Genomic DNA, 25,497 nt, shown 5'->3' on the forward strand with positions numbered 1-25,497 from the left:
GAATAGCACAATTCTTATCCTTAAAGGAGCTTACAGTCCACTGGTGAGCCCAGACATACACAAATCCCTAGTAGTATGTGGGAATGAGGGGCAGGGAGTTGAGGGATGGCAAAGTGTACAGTGTGAGCCAAAATGTTTCAGTCACTCAGCTACAATACAGAGAGCGTTCATTTGGCATTATTTTAAGAAACTGGGGCTTATGTTAATTTGGAGATAAAAGGATGTAGGTCTCAACCTGGGACGAGAGAATTGAGTCTACTCACATTCATTCACCTTTCTCTGCCCCAGAACTCTGGCCTCTGTGAAGATTTCCAAGGTGAAATATGTTATCTGGTCTGCAGACATGTCCCATGTAGCACTACTGGCCAAACATGGTAAGTCTTCATTGTATCCACCCTGATTTAGAGATCAGCCCTTCCCTCCCCATCCCTGCCAGTCTGCTTCACTCACCCTGTCCAGCAGAGCACTCATGCCCTTTGCCTCTTACAGCCATTGTGATCTGTAACCGCAAACTGGAGGCTCTGTGTAACATTCATGAGAACATTCGCGTCAAGAGTGGGGCCTGGGATGAGAGTGGGGTATTTATCTATACCACAAGCAACCACATCAAATATGCCGTCACCACCGGGTAAGTGAATTATCTGATACACAGAGAGGGAGAAGGTAGCTCTTGAAATCACTGTCCTGTCTCGAGGGACGTAACTGAATCCTCCTTGAACTTGCTTCGTGGGAAATCGTTCTCGGGCACATATGTACTGGGCACTGCTGACCAGTCTTTTTCAACTCTTAAAAAAATTGTGACATATGACTCAAAGAGAAATGCATGGAGTACATATGTAGAAAATAGCAGATTGTCAGAGGGGCTATAGCACACAATATAGTCCACAATAGCAGATTGTGGACGTCCATGTACCTGCCACTCAAGTCAGGAGCTAGGGCAGTGCCAGCGGCCAGAAGCCCTTGGCCACGTGGTTGTTACTGATCACAACCATGTCCACTTCCCACCTAAAGATCACATTATTCTGATTTTTAAGGAAATTTTGACCTAGCTATTCTTTGTAATTTTACCACCCAATATGTGTCTTAAAATAGTATCTTAATTTTGCCTTGTTTTGAATGTCATGTAAATCATACTGAGTGTATTGTTCCATATTTTGCTTATTTTGTTTACTATTTTGTTTGTAAGATGCATCCATGTTATAGCTCTAATTTATTTATTTTCATTGTTGTGTCATATTCTCTTATATGAACATACCACAGTTTATCAGTTGTACTCTACAGGGTTATTTGAGTGATTTCTAGAATTTGGCTGCTATGATGAACAGTGTTCTTTTAAGCATTTCTTTATATGTTCTGGTGCGTATGCACATAACGTTTCTCTAGAGTGTCCACCCAGAGTTGAATTGCCGGATCATAGAGTATGTGTATCTTTATGTTTACTAGATAACGTGAAACTGCACTCCAAAGTGGCTATACCAGTTTGCATGTCTACTAGCATACTATAAAAAGGTCCTTGCTTGTCTTCCTGGCCAACTTATTTGTGTCTTTGCCACCTATTTGTGTCTGTCTGATGGGTGTGTAATGGCATCTCATTGTCATTTTACTTTGCTATTCTCTGATTCCTGAGATTGAGCAACTTTTCAGCTGACCATCCATCAGGATTTTCTCTTTGTGAATTCTGTTCAGGCCTTTTATCTTTTTTTTTTTTTTTTTTTTTTAATGAATTATCCTGGGCAGCCCCGGTGGCTCAGCGGTTTAGCGCCGCCTATGGCGGGGGACGTGATCCTGGAGACCCGGGATCGAGTCCCATATCGGGCTCCCTGCATGGAGCCTGTTTCTCCCTCTGCCTGTGTCTCTGCCTCTCTCTCTGTGTTTCTATGAATAAATAAATAAAATCTTAAGAAAAAAAAGAAATGGGTGATCAAGCAGTATCAGAAACATCATGACCAAGTTAGATGTGTATCAGGAGGGGCAGCCCCGGTGGCGCAGCGGTTTAGCGCCGCCTGAAGCCGGGGGTGTGATCCTGGAGATCCGGGATCGAGTCCGACATCAGGCTTCCTGCATGGAGCCTGCTTCTCCCTCTGCCTCTCTCTCGCTCTCTCTGAATAAATAAATAAATAAATCTTTTTTAAAAAAAGAAAAAAGATATGTATCAGGAATACAATGTTGGTCTAACATTTTTTAAAAAATCAATTTAATTCACTAATCAATAAAAGAAAAATCCTATGATTACGTCAGCATATGCAGAAAAAGTATCTAATAAAACTCAATATTCACCTGAAATATAGCAAGAAAATTCCTTAATAAATAAAAGCTATCTCTAAAGATATCTACAACAAGCTTACATAATGCCAATACACTCAAAGCTCGCTCTTGTTCTTAAAGATTTTGTTTACGGGCAGAGGGTGGGGTGGGCACATAAGCAGGAGGAGTAGATTGAGGAATCTCAAGCAGATTCCAAGCCAAGTACGGTGCCCAACGTTGTGCTCAATCTCACAACCCCGAAATCACAACCCAAGCTAAAATCATTAGTCAGACACTTAACCAACTGAACCACCCAGGCATCTCAAAGCTCACTCTTTAAAATTGGGAACAAGAAAAGAAAATTTGCCATCACCACATTTATTCAAAACTATGCTGGAGATTCTGGTCAGTACAAGAAAAACACATGAAAGTATAAGTACTAGAAAAGAAGAAACAAATTGTTATCACCCACAGATGCTATGATTATCTGTGAAAAAAAGACAAAAGTCTAGCAAGGTCTCTGAAATAAAATCAACCTAAAAATTTACTTGTGTTTCTAAATATCATAAAAAATTAGAAAATTAAATTCTTTTTTTTTTTTTTTTTTTAGAAAATTAAATTCTTAAATGGATACTATCCACTTACAAATTTCATTGAAATTACCAAGGGCCTAAGAATAATCTAAAGAAATGCAAGATCTCTATGGAGAAAATTGTAAAAACTTTATTGAAAAAGCTTTTGGAAGACCTAAATAAATGAAGAGTTACTACACCACATTCACAGATCAGGAAATTTAATACTGCAAAGATTCAGCTAGGCCCAAAATGATAAACAGATCCAATACAATCCCAACTGAAATCACAATAGTGTGTTTTGTTTGTTTTATTCTGCATGGAATTTCACAGGCTGATTCTAACATACTTTTTTTTTTAAAGATTTTATTTATTTATTCGAGAGAGAAAGAGAGAGGCAGGCAGAGACACAGGCAGAGGGAGAAGCAGGCTCCATGCAGGGAGCCCGATGCGGGACTCGATCCCTGGTCTCCAGGATCACGTCCTGGGCTGAAGGTGGCGCTAAACCGCTGAGCCACCCGGGCTGCCCCAACATACTTTTTTAAGGAAAAAAAAATGTGACAATTTGCCTTTTCAAGGCAAAATTAGAAAATAGCCTAATAACTTCAAAAACTGAAAGTGGGAAAGATGTGAAGAGTTGCTTTAGTAGATGCGAAGACTCCTAATGCTTTAAATACTTAAGACAGAAGACATACAGCACAAGAAACCGGTCCTTGCATTTTTGTAAAGATGATTCATATGTGACAAAGATGGCATTGCAGGGCTAGAGAATAAAGGCTCTCTTTTCAGTAAATGACATTGGACAGCTGAATGTCCATAAGTAAAATGTGAAACTGAGCTCCCTGTACCTCACATGCCACACAAAAATCAACTTCAAGGAGATCACAGTTCTAGATATAAAAACAGAACTATAAAGTTTCTACAAGAGAACATAAAATAATGCCTTTATAACCTTGGAGTCGATAATGATTTCTTACATGAAATACAAAACCTAATATCCATAAAAGATAAGATTCATAAATTCAACAATATTAAAATAAGAACACCTGTTCATTAAAGGGTATCATAAACAGAATCAAGAGACAAGCTACAGAATGGAAAGAGACATTAAGATTTGCAATGTGTAGCCCTAACAGAGGACACATACTCAAATATATGAAAAGCTCCTAAAATTACCGAGGATAATTCATTTATTTTTTTTAAGATTTTTTATTTATTTATTCATGAGAATACACAGAGAGTACAACTCTCAGTGAGTTTGTAATAAATTTCAATTTAATTCTTCCTGAGATGGGGCGGCCTGGGTGGCTCAGCGGTTTAGCGCTGCCTTTGGCCCAGGGTGTGATCCTGGGGACCTGGGATTGAGTCCCACGTCAGGCTCCCTGCATGGAGCCTGTTTCTCCCTCTGCCTGTGTCTCTGCCTCTCTCTCTCTCTCTCTCCCTCTCTCTCTCTCTCTCATGAATAAATTAAATCTTTAAAAAAATTTTTTTTCCGGAAATGTTAGGTAGAATTTGCCTGTGAAGTCATCCAGGCCTGGGGCTTTCTTTTATAGGAAGATTTTTTTTATGATTCAGTTTATCTTGTGTAATAGTTACAGGACTGTATGGGGTTTTCTAATTCTTTTTAGTCAGTTTTGGTAAATTTTACTTTTCTTGGAATTTGATCATTTAAAAAAGTGTATGCCTATCCTCATCCTACAAGAGCCAGAGGAATACCCCATTTTCCATTCCTATTTTTGCTGTTCTTTTTTCTTAATTAGCCTAATGAGAGGTTTATCAATTTTATTTAGCTTTTGCCTTTATTGAACTTCTGTGTTGTATTTTTGTTTTCCATTTCTTAAAATTATGATTGGCTTCATTTTTTTTTAAGTATATTCTTTGATTTAACTTAAAAGAACAAAGTTTTTGAGCCAAGTGCTTATTAATTTTCACTACATTTTAATTTTTTGTCTTATATTGATTCTCTAATGTATGTACGTAGAGCTCATTAGTCTTCAGTGTTTCTTTTAGTACAGTGTGTGCACTTAGCATCCTAGATTATCAGTCGTGTATTGTGTTAGCTGTGCCCATAAGTTTGATAAACTTTTTTTTTTTTTAAGATTTTATTTATTTATTCATGAGAGACAGAAAGGCAGAGACACAAGGCAGAGGGAGAAGCAGGCTCCCTGCGGGGAGCCTGATGTGGGACTCAATCCCGGACCCCCTGGGACCGTGCCCCGAGCCGAAGGCAGATGCTCTATCACTGAGCCACCCAGGCGTCCCAGTTTGATAAACTCTTAATTTTTGTTCAATTTAAAATATTTTTGCTTTTTGTTTATTTCTTCATGTGTCAGAAGTTTGCATCTCCTGCTCTTCTACTTTCACTTGTAGCTGCAAGGAAGGATTTAACTGGCCCGGTGACTATATATTAGAAGTTAAGATTTAACTTTAGGGAGAGAAAAAAAAAAAAGATTTAGCTTTAGGCCTGATTCCTGTAGCCGTGTCTGTTGGCTTCCAGAATAATAGCTTATGAAGGGAGATCATATAATGTGCCCCATCTCTTCCTACTTCATACAAAAGAATAAGTAAATGTGGCATTTAGTTCTGTTCTTTTTTGACTTGCTTCCCATCTATACCATTGTGCAAATAGCACTTGGCAAAAGAGCAGTGACAAGCTGAAAAGTTGTGTCTTTGGCTTGTTCCAGGTCCTTACAGGTTGTGTTTTCCCCATCACTTGCTGAAACTTGTGCCCTCTAATTCCTGTTTGCAGGGACTATGGAATCATCCGAACCCTGGATTTACCAATCTATGTTACGCGGGTGAAGGGCAACAATGTGTATTGCCTGGACCGGGAATGTCGTCCTCGAGTGCTCACCATTGATCCCACTGAGTTCAAGTTCAAGCTGGCCCTGATCAACAGAAAATATGATGAGGTATAAACGAGAGTGCACACTGGGGGGTGTGAGAGAGGGCTGGCACTCCTTTTTTCCTCTGCATGATCTCTTTTTCTGCCCGACCCCACCCCAAATGTCTAGGTACTGCACATGGTGAGGAATGCCAAACTAGTAGGCCAGTCTATCATTGCTTACCTGCAGAAGAAGGGCTACCCGGAAGTGGCACTGCATTTCGTCAAGGATGAGAAAACTCGCTTTAGTCTGGCACTCGAATGTGGAAATATTGAGGTGAGGGAGACGTGGTCATGAGCCCCATGTCATTGCAGAGAAGGTTGAGAGGGTTATGGTCACATTGTGAGGACATTATTCTAGGCCGCTTCTTCAGCAAGTATGATGCAATTTGAGATTTTTTTAGTTGTTAGGTAGAGCTGTCTTCCTGTTGCTGTTTGCCCATCTCTGCTACTTCCTGTCTCTGCTTCTGCCATAGCATTGCTACTGTCATCATTATCAGTCATTCTGAATTCATTAACTTCTAGAATTGGAGGAAAGAGCATGGAATCTGAAAAGTCTCATTATTTCCTTCACCTTTTACTTCCTGATTGGCTGCTTAGATGTAGTAGTACTTATGATATATTGGGACCTGGAGGGGTACTTGGGTGGCTCAGTCAGCATCTGACTCGATCTCAGCTTAGTGAGTTCAAGTCCTGTGTTGGGCTCCAGGCTGGATGCGGAGCCTGCCTAACGATAAAATAAAATCTTAAAAAATTGTTGAGGGGCGCCTAGGTGGCTCAGTTGGTTAGGTGTCTGCCTTCGGCTCAGGTCATAAGTTCCAAGGTCCTGGATCAAGCCCCACCTTGAGTTCTTGCTCTGTGGGGAGCCTGCTTCTCCCTCACCCTCTGCCTGTTGCACGCAGCTTGCACTCTCTTTCTGTCAAAGAAATAAATAAAATCTTTAAAAAAAAAAAAAAGTGGGGACCTAGAGTGTACAGGCATTATTTTTAAATGGGAGGAGGGCTTAGGTGAGTTAATTTTCTAGTTCTATTTTCTGTAAAAGTAAACATCTTTTTTTTTTTTTTTTTTTTTTAAGGCTCCCATGAAGGGAGCCTGATGCGGGACTCGATCCCAGGACTCCAGGATCACGGCCTGGGCCTAAGGCAGGCGCTAAACCACTGAGCCACCCAGGGATCCCCTAAAAGTAAATTGCTGAGGAGAAGGATAGTGTGATGTGATTCTTTCCATGGAGCCAGAGGGACTCTGTGTGGTGGTAGGAATTTTCAGTAGAATTAAACTGAAAACTGGGAGTGATTACAGCTATAGAGAGCCTGTGGGAAATTTATGTAGAGGCAGATACTTTGTAGTCCCTGGTTTTGAGTCACAGTATCTGCCAACCTGTTAACTCTGACCCTCGGGATTCTTTAGATTGCTCTGGAAGCAGCCAAAGCACTGGATGACAAGAACTGCTGGGAAAAGCTAGGAGAAGTGGCCTTGCTACAGGGGAACCACCAGATTGTAGAAATGTGTTATCAGCGCACCAAGAACTTTGACAAACTTTCTTTCTTGTACCTCATCACTGGCAACCTAGAGAAACTTCGCAAGATGATGAAGATTGGTGAGTCCCCAGCAACTAAGGATGGGAAGAGTGGTCCTTGGGGGAGGGAGGAAGGCAAATAGAGGAACATGAAAACTTAAAAGAGCTAACATGGTATCTCTTCCTGTCTTGATGCAGCTGAAATCCGAAAGGACATGAGTGGCCATTATCAGAACGCCCTCTACCTGGGGGACGTGTCTGAGCGGGTGCGGATCCTGAAGAACTGTGGGCAGAGTAAGTCAGCACGCGGGACTCATCAGCTCTTTTGGGGCTTAGTATTTTCTCTTCGTGGTGAGTTACCAGGTGTAGGGATGAGGTATTTCCCTTTGTTGTGCATTTTTCCAGGAGAGGAAGCATGCTCCCATCCTGCTCGGAGAACATTTCTTCAGAGCCAGGTGGGGCTACAGCCAGAGTATTCAGTCTGACCAAGCACTCCTAGGAAAACAGTTAATAGTCATGTAGAGCTAGGAGGTTTTAAAAGGTCCTGAAGCAGAGACATTAGTAAATAGTTGGATGCCATTAAAATTTTATCGTTTTGCTTCAGGTCTGGAGGTTTTACTCATTTACTTATTTATTTGTTTGTATATTGAAGGGATATTTTCAGAGAACTCAGAGTGTACCAAGCACAATACTAGCGTTTAAGATATGCTAGGAAAAAAGAAAGGTGAAAGATGTGATTTGCACGAAGGTGCTAAGCTGTGAAGGGGTCAGACTTGGCGTATGTTGTAAATGTGGAAACAACATGATTTATTGAAGGGTTAGGTATGTGACGAGAGAAGTCAGGAATGATTCCAAGATTCTTGTCAGCGCTGATGAGTGAGCTTAAGGACAAGCGACTGTATTAGTTCCTTACTGCTGTGTAGCAAATTACCCCAAAGCTGAGTAGTTTAAAACAACAAATGCTGATTATCTCTGTGGCATGGCTTAGCTGGTTGCCTCTGGCTCAGTGTTTCTCAGGAGTCTGTGGTCAGGGTGTTGGCCAGGCTGCAGATATCTCAAGGCTGAAGTGGGGGAGGATCCCCCTCCCACACTCTCCACATGGCTGCAGGCTGGCCTCAGGTCCTTGTGGGCCGTTGGCTGGGAAGTGTCAATTCTCTGCCACGTAGGCGTCTCCTTAGGGCAGTTTACAGCATGGCAGTTGGTTTCTCTCCGAGCCGGCGATGGCATCCGGGTGGAGGCCACGGGCTTTGTATCCTAGCCTTGGAAGTGACAGCCCATCACTTCTGCTGTGTCTTGTTCAGTAGAAGTGCATCACCAAGTCTGTTCCACCCTTAAGGTGTGTGTGTGGTGGGGGGTGGATGGATTTTGCACAGGCTTAAATACCGGGAGGCAGGGATTGCTGGGGGACATCTTGGAGGCTGTCTGCCACAAGTCTCTCTTTGCAGAGTCACTGGCCTATCTCACAGCTGCCACTCACGGCTTAGATGAAGAAGCTGAGAGCCTGAAGGAGACATTTGACCCAGAGAAAGAGACGGTGAGTCTTTATTTACATGAGTGTCTGGTTATAGGAGTAACTCTGAGATCTCAGGACAGTTTAAATCTAGAGACGTTAGTCTCCCACCTGGTTACCAGGAGAGGCAGAGAAATGAGATCAAGGGAGGCTCTGTAACGTTCCCTACATGATTCCTGAGAGCTGTTTGCTTTTAATCTTCTGCCTTTTAGATCCCAGACATTGATCCTAATGCCAAGCTGCTCCAGCCACCTGCACCTATCATGCCATTGGATACCAATTGGCCCTTACTGACTGTATCTAAAGGCTTCTTTGAAGGCTCCATTGCCAGCAAGGGTAAGTGCCCCCTTCCGTAGTGTTTTTGTAGTCATTTGTTTTGTGAAGAGCTGCCTACAGAGTGCCGTCAGCTCCTCTGTCCTTTCTTCTGTGTGAGCGTTGTGGAGCACTGAGCCTCCAATCTGAGCTGTGGTACCTGCTTTTAAAAATGAAGTAGGAGCATTATGAGATCATTAAAATTTGGAAAAGAGAGAAAAGAATGTTGTGTCTTAGTCCAGGCCTCCAACACCACTCTGAACATTTAGGTGCATCTTCAGGCTTTTCCATGTACATGTGGTCACTCAGTCCCAATCAGTATTTCGTCATTCATGATGTGCAATCTTAAGGCATCAGGGCAATGACCTCAGGCTCTGGCATGTGGGTGTATGCAGACATGTGCTACCACCTGCCACCACTCCCATCCTTACCTGCTCCTGTTTTCTTGGATATGTCTACTGGCTTGTTTTTCTTGGCTGACAGCCTCGATAGACTCCTGGGCGTCTTGTGCCCAGTCCTGCTTGTTCCTCCATCTCTCACCAACCCTGTGTCCCCATGCCCCATATGCACTTGTGGTGGTGGTAGCTTAGCAGAGATCTCAGCAGGAAACTTAGTCTAAGAGTTGCTAAGGAAAAAGTGGGTTAAGAGGGGCGCCTCAGTTAAGCGCCTGCCTTTGGCTCAGGTCATGATCCTGGGGTCCTGGGATTGAGCCGTGCATTGGTCTCCCTGCTCAGTTGGGGAGCCTACTTCTCCCTCTCTCTCTGCCCCACCCCCTTGCTCGTATACATGCTCACTCTCTCTTTCAAGTAAATAAATAAAATCTTAAAAAAAAAATGGTTTTAGAGGCAGGGTTTGGGAGCAGGAAGGCCAGTTGTTTCCATCTTTTTTCTATTCCCTCTCACTTTGAAACCTACTGCAAGTTAGCATAGCATATATACTACAAAAATAAAAAATAAGAACGTTAAGTGGACAGAGCCTTGGCACCTGCGTTGGTAAGGATGCAGCTTGCCTGTAGAAGAAGCCAGATTTCAGACTTGCTTGGCTATAACCAGCTCCTTTTTGTTCCTTCCCTCCATAGGCAAGGGAGGAGCACTGGCAGCTGACATTGACATAGACACTGTTGGCACCGAGGGTTGGGGAGAGGATGCAGAGCTGCAGCTGGATGAAGGTAAGAGTGTGCTTCTTGGACTCTCCTAGCAGGATGGTGGCCTGGACAGGGGCTGGGTCATGGGGTGAACCCTGGTCCCAGGGTTCCAGACCATGGGACCCACAAAGATCCCAGCATTGTGATTTCTTTGGGCTAAGATTGTATCACTTTGCAAATCCACTTTGAGCCTGGATTTTCTTACAGACGGGTTTGTGGAAGCTACAGAAGGTCTGGGGGACGATGCTCTTGGCAAGGGACAGGAAGAAGGAGGCGGCTGGGATGTCGAAGAGGACCTGGAGCTCCCTCCTGAGCTGGTGCGTGGGGTTCTCACCCTTAGAAGGGTCCCTCTGCTTCTCCCTGTGCAAGCCGGTATCCTTACTGCCCCTCTCCCCCTTCCTGAGGCTCCTGAAAGGGAGGGGGGTCTAGACCCTCCTGATCTGATGCTTGTCTCTCAATTTGAAAGAAAGCAGGAGGTAATTAGGTTGTGCCAACAGCAGTTAATGAAAAGGCAGCAGGCTTTGTTGTCTGAATTGGAACTTTTGGGGTATCATTTTGCTGGTGAAGCTGCTCCTATTTTGAGGGTCTTCTCCCACAACCACCCCCTTCCTCCGCAGTTGAGGCTGGGAACAAGGCAGAGGGCTATGTTTAGATTTATCAGGACAAAGTGCTTGAATGGCTTATAAGATGACTGACCTGTTTTTTGCCTAGGATATACCCCCTGGGGCAGCTGGGGGTGCTGAGGATGGGTTCTTTGTACCCCCCACCAAGGGAACCAGCCCAGCTCAGGTAAGCAGGGAGGCACGGCCTCGTGGGCATGACTGTTTATGAGCTGGCCCTGCCGGGTTAGTGTGTCAAGAGCATCTGTACTCCTCTGCTCTAGAGACAGAGTTGGATAGTTTAGGAGGAGAAAGGGCAAAGTTTCACTTGGCTTGGGTTTTCCGTTTCTTGTTAGATCTGGTGCAATAACTCTCAGCTTCCAGTTGATCACATCCTGGCAGGCTCCTTTGAAACAGCCATGCGGGTAAGTCTTGCAATAACGTTGGCTTTTGTTGAGTGTTCCTCATTCAGGGTCCCCAGGAAGACGGTTGACTCATCTTCACCAAGTGGAAATTAATATATATCCACAAGGGCAGAGGTGTGTCTTTATCATGGGAACCCTGGTGTTGCCTAAGGAAACTTGCCTCATAAGGCCTTCCCCTTCCATGCTTTCCATTTGGCTTAGTAATCTCTTCAGGTGGGTCTTCGCAACCACCTCCCCCTCATGTGTAGTCTGCTTTCTGGCTCACATCAGCGAAATCAGCACCCCTGAAGGAACAGGTGTGGGTTTTGAACACTAAGCTGTATGTTATGATGGCAGTTAACAGTAGCTACAAATGCAGTAGCCTCGAATGCTTCCTCAGTGTTGGCTGTGTGTCAGGCACTACCCTAACTACTTTATAGGTATTATTAAATAAGGCAGGTCCTATAATTAAGTGTAATTTACTGGTGAGGAAACGAGTACAGAGAAGTTAGGTACCTTGCCTAAAGTCAGCTAGTTTTTCAGTGGTGGGATTGCAATTTTTGTGTTTCTTTCCTCTTGTATTCCAGCTTCTTCACGACCAGGTGGGGGTGACCCAGTTCGGCCCCTACAAGCAACTGTTCCTGCAGACATATGCCCGCGGCCGTACCACCTATCAGGCCCTGCCCTGCCTGCCCTCCATGTATGGCTATCCTCATCGCAATTGGTAAGGCCCTTGCTGCTAGCTGCTGTCTCCAGCTCGGGGAGGTATTTCAGACAGCAGCCTGGGGAACAGTTAAGCCCCAGAGCTGAGGTCCCTAGTAGGAAGAGAACTAGGGCTGGAAGCCCCGTGAGGTTTGGTTTACACATCTGCATCCTGCTCCCCTTTGAGCCGAGTGGGTTTCCCATTGTCCTTTCTTCTTCCTACTTCTCCAAACTCCCAGGAAGGATGCAGGCCTGAAGAATGGTGTGCCGGCTGTGGGCCTGAAGCTTAACGACCTCATTCAGCGACTGCAGCTCTGCTACCAGCTCACCACGGTCGGCAAGTTTGAGGAGGCTGTGGAAAAGTTCCGTTCCATTCTTCTCAGCGTGCCTCTTCTTGTTGTGGACAACAAACAGGAAATTGCAGAGGTAGGAGGGGCACCGCTTGTCCCAGTCTGGGCACCCTCATATCCTGGCCTCTGCACCGTGACCTTGCTTCGCCCCTCTCTGTAGGCCCAGCAGCTCATCACCATCTGCCGTGAGTACATCGTGGGTTTGTGCATGGAGATAGAAAGGAAGAAGCTGCCCAAGGAGACTCTGGAACAGCAGAAGCGCATCTGTGAGGTACGATCTCTGGGCCTCTGCACCGTACAGAGGCGTCTTCCCCTTCCCCTTCAGTAGATTTGAATTCTTGAATTCTAAACCCAGATTTCAGTGTGGGGAGAACGAGAGATTTGGGCTCACTTCTGTGAGGAGAGGATGTATCTTCTGCGCTTCTTCATTCCCTCAGTCCTCCATACCCAAGGGGCAGAAGCTCCTCTGCTGTATAGTCCTAGTTTTGTTTGCTGTGTATCCTGTTTAATGCACCGGCAGCAGCCTGTAAATGACCTACTTCTGCTGTAGCGTCAGCCTGGCATGTGTCCCTCCTTCTGTCCACCAGATGGCGGCCTATTTCACCCACTCAAACCTGCAGCCTGTGCACATGATCCTGGTGCTGCGTACGGCCCTCAACCTCTTCTTCAAGCTCAAGAACTTTAAGACAGCTGCCACCTTTGCTCGGCGCCTATTGGAACTGGGGCCCAAGCCAGAGGTGGCTCAACAGGTATATGGGAAATCATTCCATAAGCATAAAGGAACCAGATTTGCTCTTATGTGGAGGGGCCAAGGCCATTGCCTCTGAAACAAAGCACTGAATAGCAACATTCCACAAAAGGAACCAACACAATGCCATCTTCTCTTTCCTTAGTGGCACGGGTGCCTCCTTCTGTTCCTGGAAAGTGAACTTCTAACTCATTCAGACACGGTGCAGGTGTAAGAGGGACCTACTACCAGTAGAGTCCACTCTTCCTGTCCCTAAGCTCTGCCACCCAGTACCACCACTGCTACCCACCCCCCGACACGTGCCAGCACTTGTGTTCACTAAAAGCATTCCTCTTGGGTAATGGAAGCCAATCTTAACCCTTAGAGTCCTGACCCTGATATTTCTCAGACTTGGGTGGAGGAATATGGGTCTAGATCTGTGGAACCGCTTTGTTATCGAGAAGGGGAAATCCTGACGTGGCAGGAATGGTGATTGTGACCCCTCACATATGTCCTGTACGAAAGACATATTCTGTATTCACTTGGTGCAGTTGGATCTTGAATCAAAGAAACTACTAAAGCATGGCGCTGAGATCATTTGAGTTGCAGTGTGCAACTTGCAGTCGTCTTAAATAAAAGCTTTTTTCCCTTCCTTCAGACCCGCAAAATTCTGTCTGCCTGTGAGAAGAACCCCACGGATGCCTACCAGCTCAATTATGACATGCACAACCCTTTTGACATCTGTGCTGCATCCTACCGGCCCATCTACCGTGGAAAGCCAGTAGAGAAATGTCCGCTCAGCGGGGCCTGCTATTCCCCTGAGTTCAAGGGTCAAATCTGCAAGGTCACTACAGTAAGTACCATCCTCCAAAAGTGCATCCGCGCCATTGAGAGAAGAGGAAAGAGAAAGAGGCATGTTGGTCCTTTTTTTCTCCTGGATTTGCCTCGAGCTCCTTGGGGCAGCAGTATTGAAGAAAGCTTGAGCTACTCCCACTGCTGTTTACTGATGAGTCACAGACATTAACAGCGTACTTTCCTGTGCTCCCTGAGGACCGGAGGGAGTAAGCTTTCTGGGTTTCTCGCCCTCACAGATCCCTAACTTTTCCCTCCGTCTCCTTTTCCGCAGGTGACAGAGATTGGCAGAGACGTCATTGGTTTAAGGATCAGCCCTTTGCAGTTCCGTTGAGGCCCCTTTGGTGTGTGCAGGTCAATCACCATATTTTCCTCCGGAGAAGCAGCATCTCTGTCCTTCTAGCGCCTTCTTCCTCAATTACCCTTCAAATTATTGACATTTAGATCACCTGCTCTAAGTCCTAGTATCCCTTTCTCGTCTTCTATGACTAATCAAAATGTCTACACTATTTGTCATTGTCTCAAGGTGACTACAGTTATGATCACAGTTGGTCTTGCCTTCCCGGCTTAGATCTTTCAAGGAATAAATGAAGACTCAGTGATGCGCATTTGCTTACTAAATTCCTTCAGCATTTATTCTTTCCCTCCCCATCACCTTTGTATCTTCTTTTGAAAAGAAGCAGGGTGTCATAAATAAATAATATCCCATCTTTTGCTCAGCCACAGCAAACTCTTGCCATCCCCCGTTTATCTTGGACCTTCCAGGCAGGTACCCTCTGTGTGCCCAGAAACTTTAAAATGTGAGAAGAAACTTGTTTTCCAAAAATGCATATCACCTTTTATTGATTTGTTCTCTATACCCATTGTTCTTGTGTTTTGTTTCTCATCCTTAATAAATTTCTTATGAGAATTTTGTGACCCCATTTGTTTCTCAGACACCCTCATGTTCCTATTCCATGTAGCTGCCTCCCCAAAGCAGATAGCTTTTTTTAATTAAAAAAGTAATAAATGCCCATTTTTAAAGCATATATTATTCACATATTAAACTGAGAGTGTAGAAAACAAGTAGCTCCCCTGTTCCATTACTGAGGGCAGCCTTCCCCCTTTTGCTAGTTACAGCCAGTACCTACTGAGCTGTTCTAGATGTTTTACAGGTTATTCATATGTGTATATTAATTAGTAATACAATACGTTGTATTATCTTACAGTGGTTACATTGGCAATACAGTAGTTTGCTTGTGGCTTTAAGACTACAGTTGGGGGATCCCTGGGTGGCTCAGCGGTTTGGCACCTGCCTTTGGCCCAGGGCACGATCCTGGAGACCCGGGATCGAATCCCATGTCGGGCTCCCGGTGCACGGAGCCTGCTTCTCCCTCCTCCTGGGTCTCTGCCTCTTTCTCTCTCTCTCTGTGTCTATCATAAATATAAATAAATAAATAAATAAAATAAGACTACAGTTGGATAGAGTTGATATATTGTGCCTGTGATTACAGTTTGTACCTTTTTTCATTTTAAACTCATGTTTTCAATAAAATACATTCATCTAATTCAAAACTCAGTAAAGGTAATAAGTATTGTGACATCCTTCTCCCACTCTTTCCCTCAGCTACCCAGTTCCTGTCGCCTTCCCCCAGGAGCTGCTCTTTGGGCGTCCTTGTACGTACCAGCAGTTTATCTATACACAAGCAGATAGAAATACGTTCTTCACTGCTCCCCTGCTCTACATAATGCAGCACGATACTAAATCATTTTGCACCTTGTTAGTTTTATCATGTACCATATTTAAGATATTTGTATCGTATATTAGCTTCCCTTGCTTTTCTTCTCTGCCTAGTGTACCCTTGTATGATTTACTGTGGTTTATGTAAATTGCCTGCTTTGTTGATGGGTATTTGGATTGTTTTCCATCTTTGGCTATTATAAACAGTGCTGCAATGAGTAACTTTAACATACATTGTACAGTTTAGGGAAGTGTGTCTGTAGGACAATCTCCTCGAAATGGAATCCTGCGTCAAAGAACACAGGGCTTGGTGTTTTTTAGCTTTAAAAGTTGCTTGCTTAAACTTAGTATCCCCAAAGTTTGCCTCCTCAAGAACTTGCATACTGCTTTGATGACATTCTCAAGCTGTCAACATTCTTTCTGTAAACAGAGGCAAGTTGGTGATAAATTTTGGCAAAAAAAACCCCACAAAACACTTTCTATAAGTTTAAAAGTTATATTACAAAACTTCATTTAAAGATTTTATTTATTCATGAGAGACACAGAGAGAGAGAGAGAGGCAGAGACGCAGGCAGAGGGAGAGGCAGGCTCCATGCAGGGAGCCCGATGTGGGACTTGATCCCGGGTCTCCAGGATCACTCCCTGGGCCAGAGGCAGGTGTTAAATCACTGAGCCACCCAGGGATCCCCTCAAAACTAACTCTGATACAAACAAACTTTATTCTGAACTGAGGGATATAACAAAAGGAGGACAATCTATGCTTCCTGAAGCTCAAGTTGTTGGGGAAACAAAATGGATAAATGTAAAATAACTGTGAATATCAGGCAAGAATTTGCAGTTGGGCAATAAACAATGAGGAGCCGTTAAGTCCTTAAGTGAGAGGATGGTATAAAGAAAATGCTGTAGGGGTGTCTGGGTGGGTCAGTTGGTTAAGGGTCCAACTCTTGATCTCAGCTCAGGTCTTGATCTCAGGGTTGTGAGTTCAAGCCCTGTGTTGGGCTGCATGCTGGGCATGGAGTCTTACTTTTAAAAAAAAATGCTGTAAAATACTATTTTGCAACAGTATTCAGTATACATTAGAAAGGCAGGTGATGAATAAATGTGGAGATGAGGTTTTAGGAGTATCCCTAGTGAGAGAAAAGCAGAGCAAGTTTAAGAAATGAGGCAAAGGAAGAATCGTGCTTGTTTTCAACTTCATGTTCTCATTTATTTCTGGTATTTTGCTTATTAACATGCTAATGTTACCACATTAATGTGAAACCAATAGAAATACCTGTAACATGATTGATGTAACTATAGTCACATTCGAAAGACACATGTAAGTGGTTTGGAGTTGAAGGAAGGAAGCCTGGGATAGATTCTGCAGGTGTTGGGGAGAAAGGGGTTAATCAGAGGGATCCCTTATGGAAATTTAGAATTGAAAAGAACTTTAACCTTACGTAGTTGCCATCTGAGGTCTTGAGTGGTGAAGGGTTTTGAACAAAAGCAGTTGGTTACAGAATTGGGACTGGGACTTAGCTCAGCTGACTTTGGGTTCAGGATGTTTTGTCCTCAGTCACAGCCCTTGGGGCGGAACAATACAGCGCGTGTTGCACAGGTGTGATTTAGGAGTCTGGGGGATCCCTGGGGGGCTCAGCGGTTCAGCACCGCCTTAGGCCCAGGGCCTGATCCTGGAGACCTAGAACGAGTCCCAGATCCCACGTCAGGCTCCCTGCAGGGAGCCTGCCTCTCTCTCTCATGAAATAATTAAAAAAAAAAAAAGTCTGCGCCCTGTCTGGGAAGCAGAGAGTACCTAAGCTGGTGCTCGACACACATTCCAGCGTGTTCTCGGGAAGCCAAGGACGAAAGCCGCCAAGGGACTTCATTTAGATGTGATTTCCCCATTTTACGCCCCGCAGCACTCGACGGTTCTCCGAAGCCGTGGACCTGGCACCACACCTCCGTGTGCCGGTCCGGGCCGCCTCCAGCCTCATCCCCGAGCAGCGGTCCCCACCCCCCTACGTCCGCGGAGCCCAGCACGGGGTCCCAAAGGCAATGGATGCCCCCAAAGTGCTAACGCAGGCCTCCGTCTGAGGCAGGGGCGCCCTGTGTCGGCAGGGAAGGCAGGTGTCCGCCTGCGTCCACGCGAGCGCCCCAGCATCCCTGGGTTGGGCGCTGGGTTCTGAGCAAAGGAGATGGTTCGGGGGAGGCCGGGGCGCCGCTGCGGGGTCTGCGGGGTCCCCGGCTCGGTCCAGGCGCGCACACTGGCTTTTCCTGCCGGGGCTGCCTCCGCCGGCGCCGGCTTCCCAGTTGCCGGGCCTGGATCGTCCGGTCCCGCCCCGCCCCGCCGCTGGGGAACGGGGAGGGAGGGGGCGCCCCGCCGGGGTCCGGGCAGGTGCAGGGCGGGGTGCAGGGCGCCAGGGCCCCGCAGTGAGCGAGTCCCGGCCCGCGTGGTGGTTGAATTCGGGGCGGGGCGGGGCGGCGGCGGGGAGCCGGGCAGGCCGCGGGGGAAAGCGGCCCGAACGCCGGGTGCCCTGGGCGAGACGAGGAAACGGCTGCTTCCCGGAGAGTGCCAGAGGCGGCGGTAAAGGGAGCCGGGCTGCTAAGTGACCCATGCCGTTAGTTCAACGGTTCCCGGCCAGAAAGGAGGAGAAGGGGGAGAAAAAAAAAAAAAAAAAAAAAAAACCCACACCGAAAACAAAAACACAAGCCCACGAAGCTTCCTGTCCCTTTAAAGATGGCGGCTCCGCACCGGCCCGCTCTGCTATTGGCTGCCCGAGGGGGCGGGACGGGGCGGGGCGGGGCGAGGGGCGGGGCGAGCGCCGCGGAGCCCCGCCCCCTACGGCAAGCCGGACAGAGCAAGATGGCCGCCGCCGAGGAGGGCTGTGCTGCCGGTGCCGACGCGGACCGGGAACTGGAAGAGCTCCTGGAAAGTAAGAGCTCGTGGGACGAGAGGCCCGACGCGGGCGGTCGTGAGGGCTCGCTCCGGGGCAAAGCGAGCCCCGAGGTCCTGGGGGCGGGGGAGGCTCCCGCAGGGTTGGCGGGGGCGGCGGGTCTCCTTGCGACCCCGGAGCGAGCCCCTGGGCCGCGCGGGCCGCGGTCTCCGTCCTCGGCGGCGGGTCAGACCGGCGGTGCCCGGGCCGCAGGGGGAGCGGCAGCGCGCGGGACGGCCCGACCCCAGCCCGCCTTGGCCTCGCCGCGCAGGTGCCGGGACCGAACTTCCCGCCGGCAGCGGCTTTCGGCGCCTGGGGTCGGCGGCCGCCGCTCACCTGCCCTTCGCCACGTCAGAGCCGCCCCCGCGCCCCCACTCAGGCCGCATGTTCTTTCCTGCCCGCCCCGGCCCTCCCGTCCTCGGGTGGTTGCTTGCCCACAAGGGCCCGTGTCGTGCCCGCCACCCCTCCTCCTCCCCTCCTCCCCCAGCCTGGCAGGCGGGATGGCGGTGAGGACTCAGGTGTTCAGGGCAGAGGTGAACACGTTCTGTCTCCTGCCCAGTCACAGAGACGTGGGCAGACAGAAGGACGGTCAGACACGGTGAGGAGCGCCAGGTGGCCCTGTGCATTGGCACATTCTCTGCAGGGGCGAGCCGGCTGCGGGGAACTCCGGGAGCTCCGCCCCCCTCCCCGGCAGGGCTGAGGCAGGGCTGAGTCGGAGGGTAAGAGGAGAGACCTCAGTGCCCTCCGGGGAGTCCGGTGTGCTAGCCCTCAAGTCTGTGCCACACCAGGACCCAGGGGACGCCGGGTGGATCATCATGTGGCTGCCGCTTCCTTGCCAAAAATCATTCTCTGAAGGTCTCCAGAGTGAGTCCAGGGGTTGAGGGACATGTGTGCTCTCTGCCCTTAGACGTTTATATGGGATTTCTGGGAAATCGTTACAGTGTGGCAAGGAGGCCTCTGTGTAGTGGGAGATGCGTTTGCACAACTCTTAATTCTCTCCTCCCGGCTCTGGGAGAGATGCCTCCTCTTCCACCCTAAGGGATTCCTTTTACCGTTGATCACCATAAATTGGGTGGGTAGATGAGGAGGGAGGTGGGGAAGCTGATTGAAGGGTGGGCCAGGAGAGGGAGACTCAAAAAAAAAATTTTTTTTTTAGGAAGGTTGGCACATTGATTGTTCTCCTAATGCTTTGCCCAGAACGCGCCCCCCCCCCCCCGCACCGCAGCCTTGCATCCTCATCCACCCCCCAACACACACACTGTGTCTCTTGTCTCTGAAGGTGCTCTTGATGATTTCGATAAGGCCAAACCCTCCCCAGCACCCCCTCCTACCACCACGGCCCCTGATGCTTCAGGGGCCCAGAAGAGATCGCCAGGAGACACTGCCAAAGTATAAATTCCACCCTTTTAAGGGATGGGAGGGGATGGGCGTGCATCTCTGAGCAGACGTGGGGCAGGCCCCTGTGGGTTGGAGAGGATGGGGGGAGGAGGCCTCGGCCTTAGAGTGCTGAGCGCTCTTGCAGGCCTTAGTCCTGGTAAACAGGGACTTTCCATGATGGAGAGGTGGGTTCTCAAGGCAGTTCTTTGAAAAAAAAAAAGAGTAGGTTTACATGATTGTTTTGGGAATGCCATCCTATATATACCCTTTCCTCAGTGGCCAGATGCCTTTTTTACTGTTCTCCTTAAGAGAGGTAGTTAGAATGTCCAGTGGAGGCGGGCAGGAGGGAAGCACTGCATTTCTCAGAGCCACTGCCTGTGGCTTGTGTCAGAGGGGTGCCAAATAAGAGATGCATTTTGGCCACCCCTTCCCTGCAGGATGCCCTCTTCGCCTCCCAAGAGAAGTTTTTCCAGGAACTGTTCGACAGCGAGCTGGCTTCCCAAGCCACTGCAGAGTTCGAGAAGGCAATGAAGGAGTTGGCTGAGGAAGAGCCCCACCTGGTGGAGCAGTTCCAGAAGCTCTCAGAGGCTGCAGGGAGAGTGGGTGAGAAGGCAGCCCAGAGGGCTGGAACTCTGTGAACCAAGTCCTGACATCTGTGTTGCCTGAGAACACTAGGTCTCTTAGTAAAGCTGATAGCACTCATCATATCACTGCTGTGGGGAGGGGCCGGGAGGTGGGAAGAGGGATGGGAACATGGTATGATGAAAGGGAGGAGGCTGAAAAGACATTGAAAAGATGACTGAAGACTGACCATTTTAAAGGTCGTAGTGTTGTGGGTGTCATCGTGGAGAATAAACTGACATGCGCAGTTCATGTAGCTTCATGAAAATGACTAGGAACCACAGAGGATTCAAGAGATTGGTGTGCTAGTGATCCACTAGTAAATGTTCTATATCTATGTCTACTATATAGAAGATCTCTATATCTTCTATATCTATATATCTATAGATATATCTATATCTACTTGATAACCAAGTCAGTCTGGGTAAGCAGACAGTTAAAATCTAAAATGGCTTTTTATTTTAAGATTATTTATTTATTCATGAGAGAGAGAGAGACAGAGACACAGGCAGAGGGAGAAGCAGGCTCCCTGCAGAGAGCCCGACGTGGGACTCGATCCCAGGACCCCGGGGTCACGCCCTGAACCAAAGGCAGATGCTCAACCGCTGAGCCACCAGGTGTCCCCTAATATGGCTTTCTTGATCTTTCTTAGGCAGTGATGCGACATCCCAACAAGAATTTACGTCTTGCCTGAAGGAGACACTAAGTGGACTTGCCAAAAATGCTACTGATCTTCAGGTGAGGGAAAGGGGTGGGGTCCACGAGGGACCCCTCAGGCATATCAGCAGCAGAGTCTCAAAAGACAGACTTTGTTGGGTAGCATCTAAAGTCTGTTCCTGCCACACTGTTTTGTTGCAAGTGTAAATCGTTTTCTCCCACCTGAAAGGGTGGTAAGCATCTCAAGAAGGCAATATACAGATCTTCCTCAACTTATAATGGGGCTACAGCCTGATAAATCCATCATAGGCTGGAAATAACATAAGTTGAAAATGCATTTAATACACCTACCCTACTGAACGTGACAGCTTAGCCTCGTCTACCTTAAACACTACAGAACACTTACACAAGCCTAGAGTTGGGCAGAATCATCCACCACAAAGCCTATTTTCTAATAAAGTATTGAATATCTCATGTAATTTATTGAATGCTGTGCTGAATATGAAAAACAGAACGGTTGTAAGCAGATAGAATGGCTGTTAGTGCATCGGTTGTTGACCCCGGTGATCACGTGGTGGCCTGGGAGTCACAGCTGCTGCCCAGCATCACAGGAGAGTATCATCTGTGTTTCGCTAGCCTGGGAAAAGATCCAAACTCAAAATGTGAAGTACAATTTCTACTAAATGTGCATTCCTTTCACACCATCATGAAGTTAAAAAATGGTCCTAAGTTAGGGACTATCTGTATTTGCTCACCTCTCTCCTGGCCTTTCTAGAACTCAGGCATGTCAGAGGAGGAACTGACCAAGGCCATGGAAGGGCTGGGCATGGACGAAGGGGATGGGGAAGGGAACATTCTCCCCATTATGCAGAGTATCATGCAGAACCTACTGTCCAAGGATGTGCTGTACCCGTCACTGAAGGAGATTACAGAAAAGGTTTGTGGACTTAGATTTCTGCTTTCCCTCTTTGTTTTCCATTGCATCAACCCCTGTGGGCTACTTTGTCTGCTAGAGCATACAGAGCTAGAGTAACTCCAGTGCATGATCCATTCACTCTTGTTTATTTGGAGCAGGAGAGCTGGGAGGAGCTGTGTCTCTGGGAATAAAGGTACCACACCGAAGATGTTTAAGATAGAAAGGGAAGTCCTTCAGCTCTCGTTCCTGTAATCTGGTTTGAGACTGTTGCTGACCAACCCTTTCTTACATAGTTGTAATAACTTCATTTGTTTCTCCAACAAAGTTTCACTGAGGATTTACTGATTTATGCTACAAACAGTTTAAGAGTAGTGTGAAGGATGGCCCCTGCTGTCAAAGAGCTTACGGTTTCACTGAAGAAACAAAATACAGGAATAGTAGCTCTTCAGTGCCACGTGTGGTCAAGTGTGATGTGAACAGTGTGGACCAGGAGACAATAGACCAGGGTCTGGGTGGACCAAATCCAACTCTCAAGCTAAGAATGGTTCTTACACAGTTAAAGGTTGTAAAGTCAGAACAGAAAAAAGAAAGGATATGTGACAGATCACATATGACCTGTAAGGGCTCAAATATTCCTGGTAGCACAGCCAGGTGATGTGGTTGGAGTCAGTGCTGCTTCTCACACTGTACTCGCTTCTTTAGTATTTCCTTCCTCAATATCTTTTCGTTTCTTCAAGTTATATTGTTTTTTATATTTAATTGCCCTTCCCAGGCTATTGTTCATTAATTCTTCCCCACCCATTCTCTCTTTCCTTAGTATCCAGAATGGTTGCAGAGTCACCGGGAATCTCTTCCTCCAGAACAGTTTGAAAAATATCAGGAGCAACATAGCGTCATGGGCAAGATATGTGAACAGTTTGAGGCAGAGACCCCCACAGACAGTGAGGCCACTCAGAAGGCTCGTTTTGAGTTAGTGCTGGATCTTATGCAGCAGGTAAGGCCTCCCCTTGCCATCTGCCTCCTGGTGCTGTGTGTTTGGGTGTTCAGTGGAGGAGGTATCAGGGAGGCATGCCGCACTGCCACACCTGGGTGGAGGAGGGTGCCCAAGCGAGGTCACATAGCCTGGTCCTCAGAAGAAAGGTGAGAGACTATGGCTCAAATTCTTAATTGGTGTGCTGTATTGTCTTCCAGGATTTTCTCTTTCTCAAATTCCTCTTATTTTCCAGCTACAGGATTTGGGCCATCCTCCAAAAGAGCTGGCTGGGGAGATGGTGAGTATATGTTTCCCTAGATTTGAATCTGAGTCCAAGTTTCTGGAATTCTGTAATTGTTAATGATTGCATGTGAGGTGATCACCATGGCTACAGGGGAGGTACCGTCAGAAGCTCTCATTTGAAGTAAGAACAGTAATCTCAGTCCCCCCCGCTTCCCCCCGCCCCGGTCTCTTCTCCAGCCTCCTGGCCTCAACTTTGACCTGGACGCCCTCAATCTGTCAGGCCCACCAGGTGCCAATGGCGAACAGTGTCTGATCATGTGAAACACAACACGTGTTTTGTCCCTGATTCCCAGCCCTGGGGAACGTCTGGAGTCAGCAGGACCACTGGGACCTGAGGCTGGAGTGTCATCTGCGAGAGCAGTCTGCCCTCTGCCCTCTGTCATCCCAGCTGAGATCGTGCCATACCAGCTGAGGCTTTTACTCTCTCTTTCTAGTAATAAGGCCTATTGTGCAGGCCATTTCTGTGAGCCCCATCCATGTGGTTTCTGCTGCTAGCAAAGGCCCAGCTACCTACCAGATGAAGGAAGGCACCCCTTGTGGGGCATGCACTTTCTTCCCTCCCAAATAATGTTATATATGGCCACACAAATGTTCACTTTTGCATCCAGGGTCTTCGTGCCTTGTCTCTACTCCCTCTTGGACCTGGGGAGCAGAGACAGAGTCCTGGGACTCTGTATTTCTCTAGTTCTTTGGGGCAGGGCCTTTGGGAATGAATGGGGAGAAACTTCACCTGGGCTGGGGCTCTAGGTCTGTCACCATTCCCTCTTGCCTTCGGACAGACCGTTGTGAACTCTGTGAAGGAAACGGAGGTGGGGGCTTTTGCATCTCATCACAGTAGGACTGAAAGAGAAGCCCTGGGATTCTCCTCTCTCTGGGTGCTGAGCCTTCAGCTCCTTGTTCCAGCCCGAGAACTCAAGGTGCTACCTTGGTTCTTTGTACAATGCTGTGTGATCTGGGTGAAACCAGCCCTTGACCTTCCTGCGCCCCTGCCTCCTCATCTTCTCTCTTTTTAAATACCTGTTTATTCCAACTCTTCTCTGAACCCAAGCTGTGACAAAGAAGGGCCATCCACCACTCTCATTGGCCCCTCTCCCTGGAAAACATATAATTACAGTGTCAGGTCTAGGAAATGAATGACTGTTCTTCCCCAGATCCAGGTATGTTCTGGCTTATTTGAGACCTCTGATTTCTTTGAATCCTGTCCCTTGATTAAGCAAGTGACTTGGAACGGGAGTGGGGTGCAGCCTGGGTCCTTTTTCTTGACTAATAAATATTCTGATTGAAGAGTGTGGCCTGTTTTTCATTCAGGTCTTTCTCTGATCTTCCTCACCTTCTGTAAGCTGCCATGTGAGGAATGTTTGCCTGCTAGTTCTGGCTTTTACCACCACCCCCCTTCCTCAGCTCAGTCTGCACCTCAGTTGGCAATGGAGACTGAGTCACCATCTTGCCTCATTCCCTCTGGGTGTTTCAATCTGGGAAGCCCTGGGAAGCCCTTCAATTGGTACCATACCCTAACGTTTGGTATTCTTATTGTTAGTAATATATCGTTAACATGGTATTTTTTTTTTATTACTTCTTTTTTTTTTTTTGAGTTGACCTTGCCCTTTTCTTGGGGAGCCAGTCCATGGACCTTGGCTGCCACGTGTCAGTGGATACTCTGGTCAGACCAGCTGGCATCCCGTTTCTGCACTTGGAAGATAATGCACAGAGCAAGTGTACATTCAGCCCGAGACACTTTGTGCTCCTGACATGCCACTTACCTCAGATTAAGCTTTTCACCCCTTAAAATGATCCTGCATGTTCCAGGGTATTGGCAAGGAAGGAAATACTGTGAGGGCCTCAAGCTGTTTGGGAAAGTCCTGCTACTGTACCTTTTTTTTTTTTTTTTTTTTAAGATTTTTTTTTTTTTTTTTTTATTCATGAGAGAGAGAGAGGGAGGCGCAGAGACACAGGCAGAGGGAGAAGCAGGCTCCACACAGGAAGCCCGACGCGGGACTCAATCCTGAGTCTCCAGGATCACTCCCTAGGCTAAAGGCGGCGCTAAACTGCTAAGCCACCCAGGCTGCCCCTGCTACTGTACCTTATCAGAGTAGGGAAGAGTCCTGGTCCCAGGCTGAGACTCCTCTACTCTGGAGGAGGTGGGAGCAGTGTAGGTGGACTTGCGATGGTGGGCACAGGGCCTCAATGGCCAAAATTCTCTCC

The 25,497-nt window shown here is 47.3% G+C and overlaps 2 protein-coding genes across 6 annotated transcripts in view; both read left to right on the plus strand.

Moving 5' to 3' along the window:
- Window positions 1-15,278, plus strand: part of COPA (COPI coat complex subunit alpha) — a 42,597-nt gene extending 27,319 nt beyond the window's left edge. For 3 of the 4 annotated variants that reach the window (XM_025420757.3, XM_025420758.3, XM_025420760.2), the window contains exons 16-33: window positions 289-374; window positions 463-628; window positions 5,566-5,728; window positions 5,831-5,977; window positions 7,108-7,297; window positions 7,415-7,510; window positions 8,662-8,750; window positions 8,939-9,062; window positions 10,117-10,206; window positions 10,390-10,499; window positions 10,894-10,971; window positions 11,138-11,206; window positions 11,773-11,909; window positions 12,127-12,313; window positions 12,398-12,508; window positions 12,825-12,986; window positions 13,623-13,817; window positions 14,091-15,278. In XM_025420757.3, the coding sequence (XP_025276542.1) occupies window positions 289-374; window positions 463-628; window positions 5,566-5,728; window positions 5,831-5,977; window positions 7,108-7,297; window positions 7,415-7,510; window positions 8,662-8,750; window positions 8,939-9,062; window positions 10,117-10,206; window positions 10,390-10,499; window positions 10,894-10,971; window positions 11,138-11,206; window positions 11,773-11,909; window positions 12,127-12,313; window positions 12,398-12,508; window positions 12,825-12,986; window positions 13,623-13,817; window positions 14,091-14,150 (2,260 nt within the window). In that variant the 3' untranslated portion in view covers window positions 14,151-15,278. The remainder of the gene's footprint in view (window positions 1-288; window positions 375-462; window positions 629-5,565; window positions 5,729-5,830; window positions 5,978-7,107; window positions 7,298-7,414; window positions 7,511-8,661; window positions 8,751-8,938; window positions 9,063-10,116; window positions 10,207-10,389; window positions 10,500-10,893; window positions 10,972-11,137; window positions 11,207-11,772; window positions 11,910-12,126; window positions 12,314-12,397; window positions 12,509-12,824; window positions 12,987-13,622; window positions 13,818-14,090) is intronic. The other variant, XM_025420759.3, reaches the window with a different exon arrangement.
- A 3,019-nt stretch (window positions 15,279-18,297) lies between these two features.
- Window positions 18,298-24,579, plus strand: PEX19 (peroxisomal biogenesis factor 19). Of its 2 annotated transcripts, XM_035711282.2 has the most exons (9): window positions 18,342-18,448; window positions 19,008-19,312; window positions 19,728-19,837; window positions 20,263-20,428; window positions 21,099-21,184; window positions 21,879-22,040; window positions 22,837-23,013; window positions 23,246-23,290; window positions 23,473-24,579. In XM_035711282.2, exons 2-9 carry the CDS (start codon window positions 19,264-19,266, stop codon window positions 23,554-23,556), a joined length of 879 nt encoding a protein of 292 aa, XP_035567175.1. In that variant the 5' UTR covers window positions 18,342-18,448; window positions 19,008-19,263; the 3' UTR covers window positions 23,557-24,579. The 2 variants fall into 2 exon arrangements, with proteins under 2 accessions (XP_025276540.1, XP_035567175.1); XM_025420755.3 differs by lacking the exon at window positions 19,008-19,312 and having other exon boundaries at window positions 18,298-18,448.
- Window positions 24,580-25,497: the final 918 nt, after the last annotated feature.

The sequence above is a fragment of the Canis lupus genome, chromosome 38 (genome assembly GCF_003254725.2).
Source record: "Canis lupus dingo isolate Sandy chromosome 38, ASM325472v2, whole genome shotgun sequence".
Lineage (NCBI taxonomy): Eukaryota > Metazoa > Chordata > Mammalia > Carnivora > Canidae > Canis > Canis lupus.

Coding starts and splice junctions, on each gene's coding strand:
- PEX19 (XM_025420755.3), top strand. CDS start 18,379: ATGGCCGCCGCCGAGGAGGGCTGTGCTGCCGGTGCCGACGCGGACCGG. Junction 18,449..19,727: donor ACTGGAAGAGCTCCTGGAAA/GTAAGAGCTCGT, acceptor TTGTCTCTGAAG/GTGCTCTTGATGATTTCGAT. Junction 20,429..21,098: donor AGAGGCTGCAGGGAGAGTGG/GTGAGAAGGCAG, acceptor GATCTTTCTTAG/GCAGTGATGCGACATCCCAA.